Source organism: Xiphophorus hellerii, chromosome 6 (assembly GCF_003331165.1).
Source record: "Xiphophorus hellerii strain 12219 chromosome 6, Xiphophorus_hellerii-4.1, whole genome shotgun sequence".
NCBI classification, from domain to species: Eukaryota; Metazoa; Chordata; class Actinopteri; order Cyprinodontiformes; family Poeciliidae; genus Xiphophorus; species Xiphophorus hellerii.
The window spans coordinates 14,789,034-14,802,373 of NC_045677.1; the positions used below are offsets into that span (position 1 = coordinate 14,789,034).

The window sequence follows — 13,340 nt, forward strand, 5'->3', positions numbered from 1 at the left end:
ATTTTGTCACATGCACATTGTATTGGTTGGTAAAGACTAGAGTAAAGGACATTAAAAATATTAAAAATAGATCTAGGAAGTGTTATTGACATAAATTATTGACATAATTTGCTTTTCTTTCCTGCATGATGCTATAAAAATATAATAGAGTATATCACAGATTCTACACATTCGAACTGCATATACTGATTTTTCCATAATTTTTATTTTAAATAAACTAAAGAGGCTGACCTATGAAATTAATACTTTGTTTGCATTATAACATACTGTAGTAAAATGTATACTGTGACTTCTTAAACCAAATTAATAACTAAAAGTCTTTGCAGGCTTCCTAGTGTTTGTTTCTTATTGAAGAGGAAACTACTGTGCTCCATGGGGGATTAAAAATGCTGGATGAATGTTTTGCTTTTCTCACAATAACTCAAGAGAAAGGAATGTTTCCAGAGCTAAAGCTAGTAACAATTAATTTAATTGTATTATATCCTCAATAAGCTGGCAAATAAAGTTCCAGACAAGTGAAAGAAGAAAAGTTTGAAGTGAAACCAGCCTTCAGAATGTGTCTCACCATGTCAACATGTTTGCTTCTGGAGTCATGATGCAACACTTGCCATATGTGGCTTAGTGTTGAAAATGGGAAAGTGATTGGAAAAAGTTGGACTGAAAAATACATGAAATTGGAATTTAGCTAGCAGTATAGCCTGAGTTCAACAAGGGCAGACCACCATGTTTGAAACGCTGTCATCGATCTTATTAATATTTTTATCAAAGTAATATTTTTGTAAGATTTTTGTCAATCTTATTAATATTTATTATATAAAACATTCATTGTTTATTTAATAAATTATTTTTATTTAAATAAAAATTATGTATTTTTTTACTGAATAAAAATGCAGTTTGGGTAAATCCCAACCGTCAACTAGACTCAATGGTTGTTTTACTGTGACCTTAAGTAGTATAGTGCTTCAGTCAAGCATGTGTCATTGTTAACTTTTTATTTTCTATAACAGAATACCCTTTCCAATTAATGCCTTGTTATAATAATTATCTGCAAGCATTCACAGTGAAGGTCTTCAGTTCATACTCCAGGTGTTTCTAGTCTGATTTAAACAGTCTGTGTGTTACTCTTTCTTTGTTTTTTTTCTAAAGAAAACAAGAGTATTTGATAAAGCTTAGAGAAAGATTTTCACCTAATGATCAAATATCATTTGCGAGCAATCATCATCTTGCATGTCTCTTAGTCCTTCACATCTCCTTCCATCCATCCATTGTGTATAATAGCTTATCCATTCAGGGTTTTGGGGGTGGCTGCCTATTTCAGGGAAGAAACAGATCCTATTGTGGACTAGACGCAGGGTACAATCTACACAAGTTACCGATCAGTCATAGGGCAACACAGAGACACACAGAGCAAACAACCATGCACACATACAGTCATAGTTAGGACAGTTTAGAGAGCCTAACAGTGTGCGGTACTGTTGGATGGAGCAGGGGTATCTGGAGGGAACCCACCAGTGCACTGAGAAAACATGCAACATGCAACCTCCACATTGTTGAGTTTTTGACTGTGCCTCCTTATCATCCACAAGCAAACTTCTTATGATTCAAAACGGCAAACAGCTTTTCACTCTCTGTTGTTACATTGAGCTTTGGTCCCAGGTGGGAACTGAAACCAAACATCCAAGGCTGTTGGACAGACACATATTGCCTCCTAACATTCCTCAGAGCAATTCAAGCCAGACGCAAGAGATTTATTCAATATAGAGAGATTTAAAAAGCTGGATGTTCATCGTGCCTGTTGGCTGAGAGAATGGGACCCAGATAAGAAGTGACATCTCCATGGACTTTAGGTGAGAGAATTCTGTCACTCTGCTGACTGGATCAGAAACTGGATAGAAAGGATGTGGAGGAATGTACATCAAACCCTCTCAACTCCCTTCTATCCTTGTAAAAAGGATAGAAATCAGACAGAAAGTGCACATTTTTTCATCCAATGATTGATGAAAAACTACTGAAGTCCAGAAAATTATTTGTATTAAATTGACTTTTTTTTATAGTTTTGTCCTGTGTCTATCACAATATGCTCTAAAATAAGGCTGCACAGTGGTGCAGCTGGTAGCAGCAAGAAGGTCCTGCATCGAATTTCTGCATGGAGTTTGCATGTTCTCCCTGTGCATCTCTCTGTGTACTCCGGTGTCCTCCCACAGTCAAAAAACATGAGTATGATATTGATTGGTCTCTCTAATTGGTCTCTCTAATTTTTCCTGTGGTGTGGGTGTGTGCATGCATGGCTGTTTGTCCTGTCTTTCTCTGTGTTGCCCTGCGATGGACTGGCGACCCCCGCCTCTCACCCATAGACCACTGGAGATAAGTTCCAGCACCTCTCCGACCCCAGTATGGATAAGCGTGTCAAATAATGGATGGATAGATGCTCTAAAACAAAAATATATGGAAAGTATGGAAATGACTGTAGGCTTTGTTGGATTATTTTCAACAAATGATATATGATATAAGCAGAAATAGCTAATACCTTGATAGCTCAAAAAATGGTCAAAACTAATGCTTAGAAATTAAATAACAATTGCATCTATATCAATAGATACTCTGCTAGCCCCAAATGACAAAATATGAACATGTCTTCAGCCTAAAAAATATGCAAAGTTGGTTAAAAGTAGAAAAACTGTCCACATACCATACTCATGAATACCTTTGTCTAAAAAGAGTTAACATGTTGTTATGGTTTGATCAAATAAAACCAAAACTGAGTTTGTTCAGGCTAAATCTGAGCATGAAACATTGTCTAAAAAATAATGATGTTGTATGTCTTCTGAGACAATAAAAAGACTAGCTGACTTCCAAGAAACAAATAGCATAAAAACGATTTCCATGAATGTCTAAAAAAAGTACTCATTCATGCAAAACTTTTTCCCGTGAATTAAATTATGCACCCACTGAGAGCTTGTCCAAACAGTGTGAAACATCTCAATTTGACACAGAATGGACTGAATCAGAATGAGAGAGGGCGTCCTACTGTGAGGCGCCACTGGTTACCATTGAGGCAGAGTGGAACCGAGACCAGCTAAATAAATTTAACACATACGTGTCTGAAGGTTGGTGATCACAGTGCCACTTGTCAGGGGTCCTTTGGTGGCATACAGGGCTACAGAGTAGGTGGTGCTTGGCTTGAGGTTGGACAGCTGGTGCTCATGCTTGTTTCCTTCAACCAGGAAAGTGTCTGCTGTCACTAAAAAAGAGAGAGAAAACATGGCCAACAAGTACATCTTTATTATCCTATGACAGTGGTTCCCAAAGATTTTCTACTGGGCCCCCCCACTGGTTCCCAAAGATTTACTGGGCCCCCTATGGATTACAATAAAATCCCTCCCAAAAAAGAATCAACTGGGCACACACATCGTTCAACCAGACATAAACCTATACACATATTTTGTTTTCAAACTCCACTGAGGTTTATTTCACACTTCAGGTTGCAAAAAAAAAACACACTAAAAACCATCTTTACAGTGAAACACTTTTGTGTAGCTGTTTTTATTCATCCATACTGCTTCCCGCGCCCCCCCTCCAATGACACTGCGCCCCCCCTGCAATGGCACCACCCCACACTTAGGGAACCACTGTCCCATGAGTAATGCACAAGCATTTGCTGCCATTACAGCAGCAAGTCTTCTTTTATGTCCAAATCTGTATGTCTGCAAACTAACATATTTGCCCCTTCTTCTTCTGAAATAACTCAAGTCTTATCAAAATCAATCAGCTGTGCATTTTGTAACTAATACATAGACCCGGAAACATATTTTTGTATCATTGGATAAAATGATAAAAGCAGTACTTTAGTTTCTTATCACATCTTGTGCACTTAGATATTTGACAATTTATTTGTTTTGTTTAACTGATTGTATAAAAATCTTTAACAAAAAACAGTACTGTGGTACAGCATTTTGTACACGGCATTTGATGGACAACAAACCTCTCTATTTCTTATACCAATGTGATATACAAAATCTTTCACTGCAAGAAAAAATTATGAAAACTTACATGCAATAAGCTATCTTCTTTATAACAGAATACATATTTTGCTTAATTGCACTTACGTGCCTGAGAGTGACACAAAATGATGAAGAGCTCACCATTTTTTGCTATTTATGTAGGTTTGCTTTTATGGATTTCATGTGGGTGTTCCTGCCAATACAATTCTTTCCTGTAATGCAGTGCAATATTCAGTGGAGTATTTATTTATTGATCTGGGTCGGCCGTATTAACATTCAAGGGAATGTGTTGAAACCTTACTTTGCACTTTTCGAAATCCTGGTTAATGCTTTTTTTTTCTTTACAAATATCTGTTCAGCATACACATACTCTTATCTCGTATCAGATACATCTCTCTGTCTGATATAATTTGGTTGCCTTCTAACCTACGAAGAAATGTATATATCTATTCAACCAAATGTTGTAATACGTATTTAAAGGAGTAACAATCCAAAGTGTCTCTGCAGTCACTTTTCCACCATATCTTCTAGAAATATAAAGAGAAGTTCAAAAAGCATGTGTTAATTAACTACCCAATCTGTGTTTTGCTTGCTTAAAAAGAACATCAGCTCTTTCTGCTTTTGTATCACAGCAGTAGTTCAAAAATAACCTGACTCTCCATTTCAAATCTGGACACAGAAGACAAGAGCTGAATACAAAGTTTATGTTCTTCAACAATGGCATTGTTTGTACCAAGTTTAAATTATTCATCAATCAAACAAAATGAAAAAAGGTCATGTTGCTCTGCACTGTCTTAAAGGATCTCTACTCACAATGGCGATTTATTTATATAGCGCATAAAAACAAAAGATGTTGACCAAAGTACTGTACCGTTAAAGAAAAGTAACAACAATAAGAAGAAAAATAAATACAAAATAAGCTTTACGCGAAATAAGAATATGCTCCAAAACTGTCATTATAAAAAAAATCAAAAGCTGAAGAATAATGGGTCGTGAGCAAAGATTTAAAAGCCTCTGTCTCAGTCTTCTGCATATGAAATTACAAAGTTTAGGAGCATAAATTGCAAAAGGACAATCACCTCTGAATTTTAACCCGGATCTCGGAGCATGTGAAAGAAATTGATTGGCTGACCAAAGTGTTCTCACTGGAATGCGGATGTTAAGAAGATCCCTGAGATCTTATGCAGCCAATCCTTTTAAAATTTTAAAAATAAGCAATAAAATCTTAAAAATCTGTCCTAAAGCCAACAGGAAGCCAAACAACAGAAATCTGAGATATGTTCTCATTTTTCAATACCTGTTAAAAGACGAGGTGTCATGTTTTCCACAGTTTGTAGGTGATGCAGAAATGATGATGATTTATCTAGTCCAACATACAAGGTATTACAATAATCTAATCATTGGTCTTTCATTGGGCGGTTTGACTTCAACTTTGTCTTAGTTGGAAAAAACAACTACAAGGCTGCATGTTTGTCTGCTACAGGAGCATTATCAAAAACAAAACCCAGATTCCTTAGCAGGAGCAAAACTTGAGATGACTTAGAACTACTGATGTGTCATGTCAGAAACAAGTCTTGCTGAGTAAAGCTAAGTGCATTTTATGGACATATTACTCTAGCCTTTCTGGCTTGGTTAACTTGTTGTTATAACATTTCATGTGGTTGAGCCTAGCCTACAGAAACTCCAGTTGGGACAAGTTATTTTATTACTGTCAAGTAAAATGGATAGGAGAGACTGTTTCCTAATTAGGAATGAAACACAAAATCACTAATTACGGTATTTATATCAGTATTAAGACATACATAATGTATATGGTATTCTTAGAGCATTTCAAACATCTGAAGATCTGCTAATTAGACGCTAAGATGGGAAATGAGGGATGAGTTCTTTTTATTATGTGCAAAAAACATCTAACTACGCATAAATCCCATGAAACTAAATAAAACATCAATCACATGTGAGCTTGAAAAAGTTCTAAATTGATGTCTTGAACTTTGGCAGTCACACAAGAAATATCCCACAAATTAAAAACCTTAAATAGATTTAAGTACTTCATGCAAGAGACAAAAGCTGTGGAATTGTTGCCTTTTAGCATCTATTAATTTATTAGTTTAGGGTATAACAGACAGCAAACGAATAAAAGCAAGTGAATGACAACTCACGCTGGTTATGTGTGATGGTCAGCACGTAGTTGTCCACATTGGACAGGGGAGGGGTCCACCTTAGCAGGGCTCCTTGTGGAGTGATGTTGAGGGCTGTCAGTTCTGCAGGCATGTCCATGGCTATGCAAATACAAAAAAAATGCATTGAAATTGTGGACATTTTTATGCAAAGAGAGTAAAAGAGAACAATTTTGGAATAAAAGAAGGTTAAGGATTTGGTATAAAAATGACTATGATGAAAAATGGAAGTCACATGAACATTAACTTGCACAGATTTATGCCTGCTGCCTATCACATTGCACAGACTCTAGCTGAATGAAAATATTTTATTCAATGAGTCTGTAGCAAGAGAAACTCTCTTTGAAATTCAAATATGATATAGGAAAACTCAAATACTCTCCTGAGCCATCTGTTTCCCCAGCCTCTTTTTAATTTGTCTCTCAGACTGCTGGACATACCAGAATTGAGTTTGAATTTAATTATACCTTTAACCCCAGTGTTTCAACCCCAATTTCCCCTCAGGCAAGTTATTTTGGCAAGGCAGAGATTGAGGCAGGTAGATTTGGAAATCTGAGTGAGAGCAAAGGTTTTGGACATATCAGATGATTGATGAAAACCTTATTAAAGCAAAAAATGGAATTGTACTTATTTGCACACTAAAGTGTCTCACAGTTTCTTGTTTTGTTGCTTGAATAGGTGAACTAATGTCACAATAATTGCATCAACCACAAAAAAGGGAAAATTAATGCAAACTTCTCAAGTTAATATTAATAGGATCATTCTCCTTCAAATTTTCTTGGGTTATAAGCCCCAGATTCACATCTCTCCACGAAATAAGTCTCCACGTCTTGAGATGTAATACCTTTGCCAGCTATTCTGTATGGCATAGGAGTACAGAGTATGGCTATTCTGTATGGCCAATAACAGGTGTTGTTGACACTTATTATAGGTTATGATAATAGGTTATTATTATAACCTATATATTATAATAACCGATAATAGGTTATTATTATAACCTATTATCGGTTATAATAGGTCGTAACCTATTATAACCTGTTATCGGTTATGATAATAGGTGTCAACAACGCCTATTATCAAAACTGATACTTTAGTTTGCTATATCTGGCTGCTATGGATCTGCAACTTTAAAAACTGAAGAATATTTACAGCTGTACTACTAAGAAATATAAATAAGCAAATAAGTAGCGTACCAGTATTGCAACCAATGTTACCTAATCTCATGCTATGCTAAGCAGACATTGTGTCTGCACTAAGAAAGATTTATTGATCTCCATAAGCCAAAGCTGTTGCTGACTCCACACCCTGGTGCTGTTGAGGGAGTGGGCCCTATTTATAATATTTTTTATTATAACTTTGGGCACTCATTCACTGTGTAGGGCATTGTACTTTCAGCACAGGATGGTCAGCTGATGTATTGAAAAGGAATTTTTAGGATGTTGACAACAGATGCCACATCTGTGGTTTAGTTTAATTAAAAAAAATTTAAAAGGGCTTTCAACCACGCCAGGTGATTAAACATTCACACCCAAAGCTTCTAACGTTAAGTGGATGGTATGATAGCCAACTGTATTTATTTAAGGAAAAACAAGATGATCTATACTTGGGCTTGGAAGAAAAAAAAACCCTCATTGAAGATCCCAAATTTCAAGATCAACAGCTTAAACAAAAATGTTTGCATTTGTAATCATTTTTTATTTTATTTAGAAACAGACACTAAATATATTTTTTAGCTATAGAAAAAGAAAATGATACACAAGCAGCCATCGAAAGGTTTGCATATATTTATATTTATATTACTACCGCTCCTCTCTGCACCACCTCTCTGTAATAAGCCAAAAAAGTGATTTATCACTATGTGAACATGTACTCCATGTTAATCCCTGAGCCATACTGGGGGTGTTTGTGGTATCAACCTAATATTCCTACCATGAAAAGTCAAATATTTGTACCTGCTGCAGCAGCCATGCTTACACTGTATGTGAGCTGCGCCGTGGAGAGTTGCAGTAAAACCTGCTGATTTAGGATTTTTTATGGTGAATACATTGCATGTGGAAGTAAAATGCTTGCTAATAGATCAATGTTAAATGTGAGACATGCCTTATTATTACAGCAGATTTTTCTGTTACGCACTGGTGTAGAGCCAATTGAGCCTAAAGCGTTTTTTAACTGCACAATTATTATGCTGATTAACAACAGATAATTATTACCCTCACCATGACATTAATTTAAGTATCTCCTAAAAGCCTGGGATTATTATAAAATCTTACAGTGTGACTGACATAGCTGTTAGTTTGTTAAGTACTATTCTGATGATTACAGAGCACTTAAAAATACATGTCCCATCCTTAATTATATGTTAGAGTGTGCTAGTTAAGGATGACAGCTTTCACTGGGCCTGTAACACATGAGGGACACAAATGACCTGAAATAAGCTTTGCTGCTTTCTAGCAAAACAAAAGATTAATATGTTCTTTCCTTCATTATTTTCTCTCCTGCGTTCAAATGTTACTTTGTATGTAGTATTTGTCCTGTTTGCTTTATGTCACTATATATTTTTGGCCATGTGATTTAGATAGTAGTAGTTGTAAAAGTTGTACACTAAAGTTTTATAAAACAATATATGAAATTAACACTAAATTCCCTCAGGGTTACGTAAATGATTATGTATGCCTAGAATCCCTTTGTACAATAATATAAGATATTGCACACTATGCTTTCCTGTAGCTATTTGTTCATTAAGGTAACCACAATGTTGCACAAACATAAAACACATCATGACGATATTGACTAACAATATAACCATTATGACCAAAATAACAACAAGTACCATTATGATGCTATGCAACTTCATCTTTAAGCTCTGTAGGTAGTCACGCATCAAATACATATTCAGTCCAAAACAAAACACTCCCTAAATGCTGTCAATAGCAATCACATGAAGCAGCAATGACTCTCAAGTAAAATTGAGTGCATTCGATATAAAATCACCAATATATTTACGTATATAATTTGAAACAGATGAACAGCTGCACAGTGATGCTTATTGAACACCATAGTAAATGTTTTTTGTCTTTCATAAAAATATCTGAATAATGAAATATTACCAATATTTTCCAACAATGTTTAGCCTGTCATTTCTTTCTGTTTTAATTGGGTTGTAAATCAAAAATCTAATCTTTGCATTGGTTTCTGATATTATTTGGCTATACTTCAGTAATAATTGTTCAGTATTTTACATATACGATGTGAAAAAGAGCCAGAAGTCAAAGTTCTTTAAAATAAATGGTTCCTGCCATTCAACTACCTTTCTGTGAGTACATTAGAAATCTGTTCAAAGGGTGCAAAATGAAGCCTCTTTAAATACCTTGTCATTGAAAGGGTCTTCTGAAAAGAACATAACTCTAAAGTCAAGCTTGTTAGAAGTGGTAAATAACATTGAGTTAAAATAAACCTTTCAGGTAGTTTTTAGAAGAACTAGAATCTCAGCAGGTCTAGTGAAAAAAAACAAAAAAACTTTTACTTTCCTGGTTAAAAAGGTGTCTGATTAAAATATTTGAGTTCTGAAAAGTGAGAGGTCCTCACACTATGGGTACAGTCATAATCCCTTTAAACAAATTGCTACATTGTCTATATTTAATGTCAGGAGTTTCATATTAGATTAAAAGAACCTGCCATGTTAGCAAAACAAAGAGTGGCTGGCTGCTATTTTCAGCCTTTTCCACAATAATTGATTATGAAAGTGAGTTATGTTGAAACTGCTGTGATTTTCAAGTCATTAAATACTTGGCTGGGGCAAGGCTGGATTACTCCTCCAATCCCCTGTTAATGTATTGTTGTGGAAAACAGTATTAAATTGTCCCTGGTTGGACATTGTGCTATTTGAAGAAAATATTATTTACCACTTCTAACAAGCTTGACTTTAGAGTTATGTTCTTTTCAGGCAATTGCAGTCCCAATGTCTCTGTTCAATGTGAGTATACTGGAATTATTGAAATAATTAGCTGATAGAAATGTATCTGAGGGCTGGAAATGTTCCTTCATCAAACACAGTATATGTTATCAAGCAACAGTGAGCCACTGTGCTATTCTTTGGTTTCAAGAATAGCTTTACAAAGGCAAACAGGATGTTCTTTGTTCTTTTGATTTGTGACAAATACCTAATTTCAAAGTGAAAAACCTGTACATGTACAAAAGAAAAAACAGTACATCAAGACCCAGACAAGGTAGGATTAAGAAAAGAGAGAATGGAATAAATAGGAAACATAAGACAGAGAGATGAAGGAAGAGGGAAAAAGGCAGAGACAGACAGTTAAACCTGAAGATCGAAGAGAGTAAAATGGATAAAGAGATAAGTGAGGGGAGAAAGCAGCAAGAGTGATGGCTCGGAATGAGATGGAGCTGGGAGGTGGTAACCAATTACAGAATCGTGGTATGGACACTTTCATCTGTTGCTCCAGGAAAGAGTTCTAGAGTGTCAGCTGTATCGTATATTTTATGTGACATCTTTGTGGAAACTCTTGTATGAAACCCAGTTGCACAGGAAAAATTGGTCTGATGGTCCAGCAAAGAATCAAATCCCAGTTTTTTCTTGCAAATTAAGTTGCATTGTTGTAGCTTGAAAATGGTCATAGTAATCAGGAAAAAACATCACATATGTACATTTATAAGTTTCTAATCTTAATCTTTTTTCAGGTGTTAAATCCTGAGATTTTTGAGTTTATTACATATACTATTCTTTGATCCCTTTAATAAACATGACAATGAAACATTTGTCTGCTAAGAGGCCAATTTGGCACCGTAAACAGAATCACGCACACTCTGGGTTTTGATCGATCTTCTGAGCATCACCTGGATCTACATGGAAGATGCGTCAAGCAAACACAATAAAGCATTTCAGACAAAGAAATATTAAAATATAGGTAAACAGGCTAATGAAGGCTAATACAAGCAGATATTAAAAAAATAACAAATAAAAAATTTCCAAAAGAATCAAGGTGCGTTTTCCTGTGCGCTATGGTTGACAGCAGAGTGGTGATGTTCTGAATACAATGCAGATATTACAACACACAATAAAGCTACTTACTGTCAAAACAGCATATCAAAAATACTGTATCTGTAGTTATTAAGAAAAACAGATACTGTTGTAAATATATATATATATATATATATATATATATATATATATATATATATATATATATATATATATATATACAGTACAGACCAAAAGTTTGGACACACAGTTGTGTCCAAACTTTTGGTCTGTACTCTCTCTCTCTATATATATATATATATATAGAGAGAGAGAGAGAGAGAGAGGTGAGTAAGTTAAGAACTACATAATACCAAAGGTAATGTGATACAGCTAAACTGTTGTGGGTTATTTTACTGCCCTTTACAATCAGTGATTTTCATGCATTTAGTCGCGTTGATGGAGCCAATCAGGACATCCCCACATTTTACTCTGAAAAACTAAGACACATTTTCTGGCTCCTTTTAAAATGTTCTGTTTAAATAAATCTTATTAAAGAACGATACGTTAGAAAGCAGCATCTCCACTGTCTATCCTGCACACAATGTAGTGGGTGTCTTTATTGACTGTTAGCAGCTACCTGTGAAGACAGACGTGGTGACAGGTCTGCTCTCTTGACTTCCTCTGACAGCATTGAGGCTGATCTCGTACTCTGTGGCAGGAAACAGACTAGACAAGGTGTAGTTTGTCACATCGCTGTCTATCATCTCGCTGTCCACTCGACCTGAAGTGGGCACAAGAAATGACGAAATCTTAGGCACAGCTGTTATCCCACATTTAATACATGGTGTACCATGTAACCGGCTGCTATCTGGAATGAATTGCTGATCAGTATGGAATTTTAATTTAAAATTCAATTAAAGCTGACTGATAAAATGTCATGATTAATCGCTATAACACACTGTGGAACAGAGTGTGCCAGCACAAAATGTACCTTGTGTAAGAAAGCAAATGCCATGTTAATTTAACTGTAACAAGAAACACCACCGTGATTTCCATATATTAATACAGTGAATTTTATAAAATTCAAACCCGCTTAGTTCAAACAGTGTGATGAAATATAACACATGCTACCTCTGGCTGACTGGTAGGAGAGCTTATAATATTCAAAGGGAGCCAGTGGTTTGATCCAAGAGATGGTCACTGAATCTTCTGTCACATCTGAGACTGCCAGTTCCTTTGGTGGGTCCATTTCTAGGACAACAATAGGTAAAGAATTATTAACTACTCGAATTCACAATTCACAATTGGAATTCACCATTGCGAATTCGAATTGACCATGAAATTCACAATGGTCAATTCATATATATTTTATTCATATATATATATATATATATATATATATATATATATATATATATATATATACCAATTGTGAAACAAGTATTAAACATTACATTTTATCAAATGCCATCATCAAAATCACCAATGCACATCAAATACAGTACAGACCAAAACTTTGGACACACCTTTTAATTCAGCGAGTTTCCTTTATTTTCATGACTATTGACATTGTAGATTAACACTGAAGGCATCAAAACTATGAATAACACATGTGGAAATATGCACTAAACAAAAAAGTGTAAAACAACTGAAAATACCCCTTATATTCTAGTTTCTTCAAAGTAGCAACCTTTTGCTGTGATTACTGCTTTGCACACACTCTGCATTTTCTTGATGAGCTTCAAGAGGTAGTCACCTGAAATGGTTTTCACTTCATAGGTGTGCCCTGTCAGGTTAATAAGTGGGATTTCTTGCCTTATAAATAGTCATGAAAATAAAGAAAACCCATTGAATTAGAAGGTGTGTCCAAACTTTTGGCCTGTACTATATATATATATATATATATATATATATATATATATATATATATATATATATATATATATATATATATATATATATATATATATAAACTGATATATATATATATATATTTATAAATATATATATATATTTATATAAACTGATTACTTGAAGAATATTTAATTTGTAACACATGGAAATAGAAGCTCAAAAATGATAGAATGGTGTAAATGGCCGTTGTATGTTTGTTTTATTTGCTTATAAAACCGTAAATACAAACAAAGATGGTAAATGACCTCTACTTGTGTAGCACTTTAT

At 34.9% G+C, this 13,340-nt stretch overlaps 1 protein-coding gene across 5 annotated transcripts in view; it reads right to left on the reverse strand.

The window, feature by feature from the left end:
- tnr (tenascin R (restrictin, janusin)) overlaps window positions 1–13,340 on the reverse strand; it is a 173,802-nt gene that overhangs the window by 26,140 nt on the left and 134,322 nt on the right. For all 5 annotated transcript variants that reach the window (XM_032565810.1, XM_032565809.1, XM_032565808.1 and 2 more), the window contains 4 exons: window positions 12,291–12,410; window positions 11,797–11,940; window positions 6,164–6,283; window positions 3,098–3,241 (listed from right to left, as the gene is read on the reverse strand). In XM_032565810.1, coding sequence (XP_032421701.1) covers window positions 3,098–3,241; window positions 6,164–6,283; window positions 11,797–11,940; window positions 12,291–12,410 — 528 coding nt within the window. The remainder of the gene's footprint in view (window positions 1–3,097; window positions 3,242–6,163; window positions 6,284–11,796; window positions 11,941–12,290; window positions 12,411–13,340) is intronic.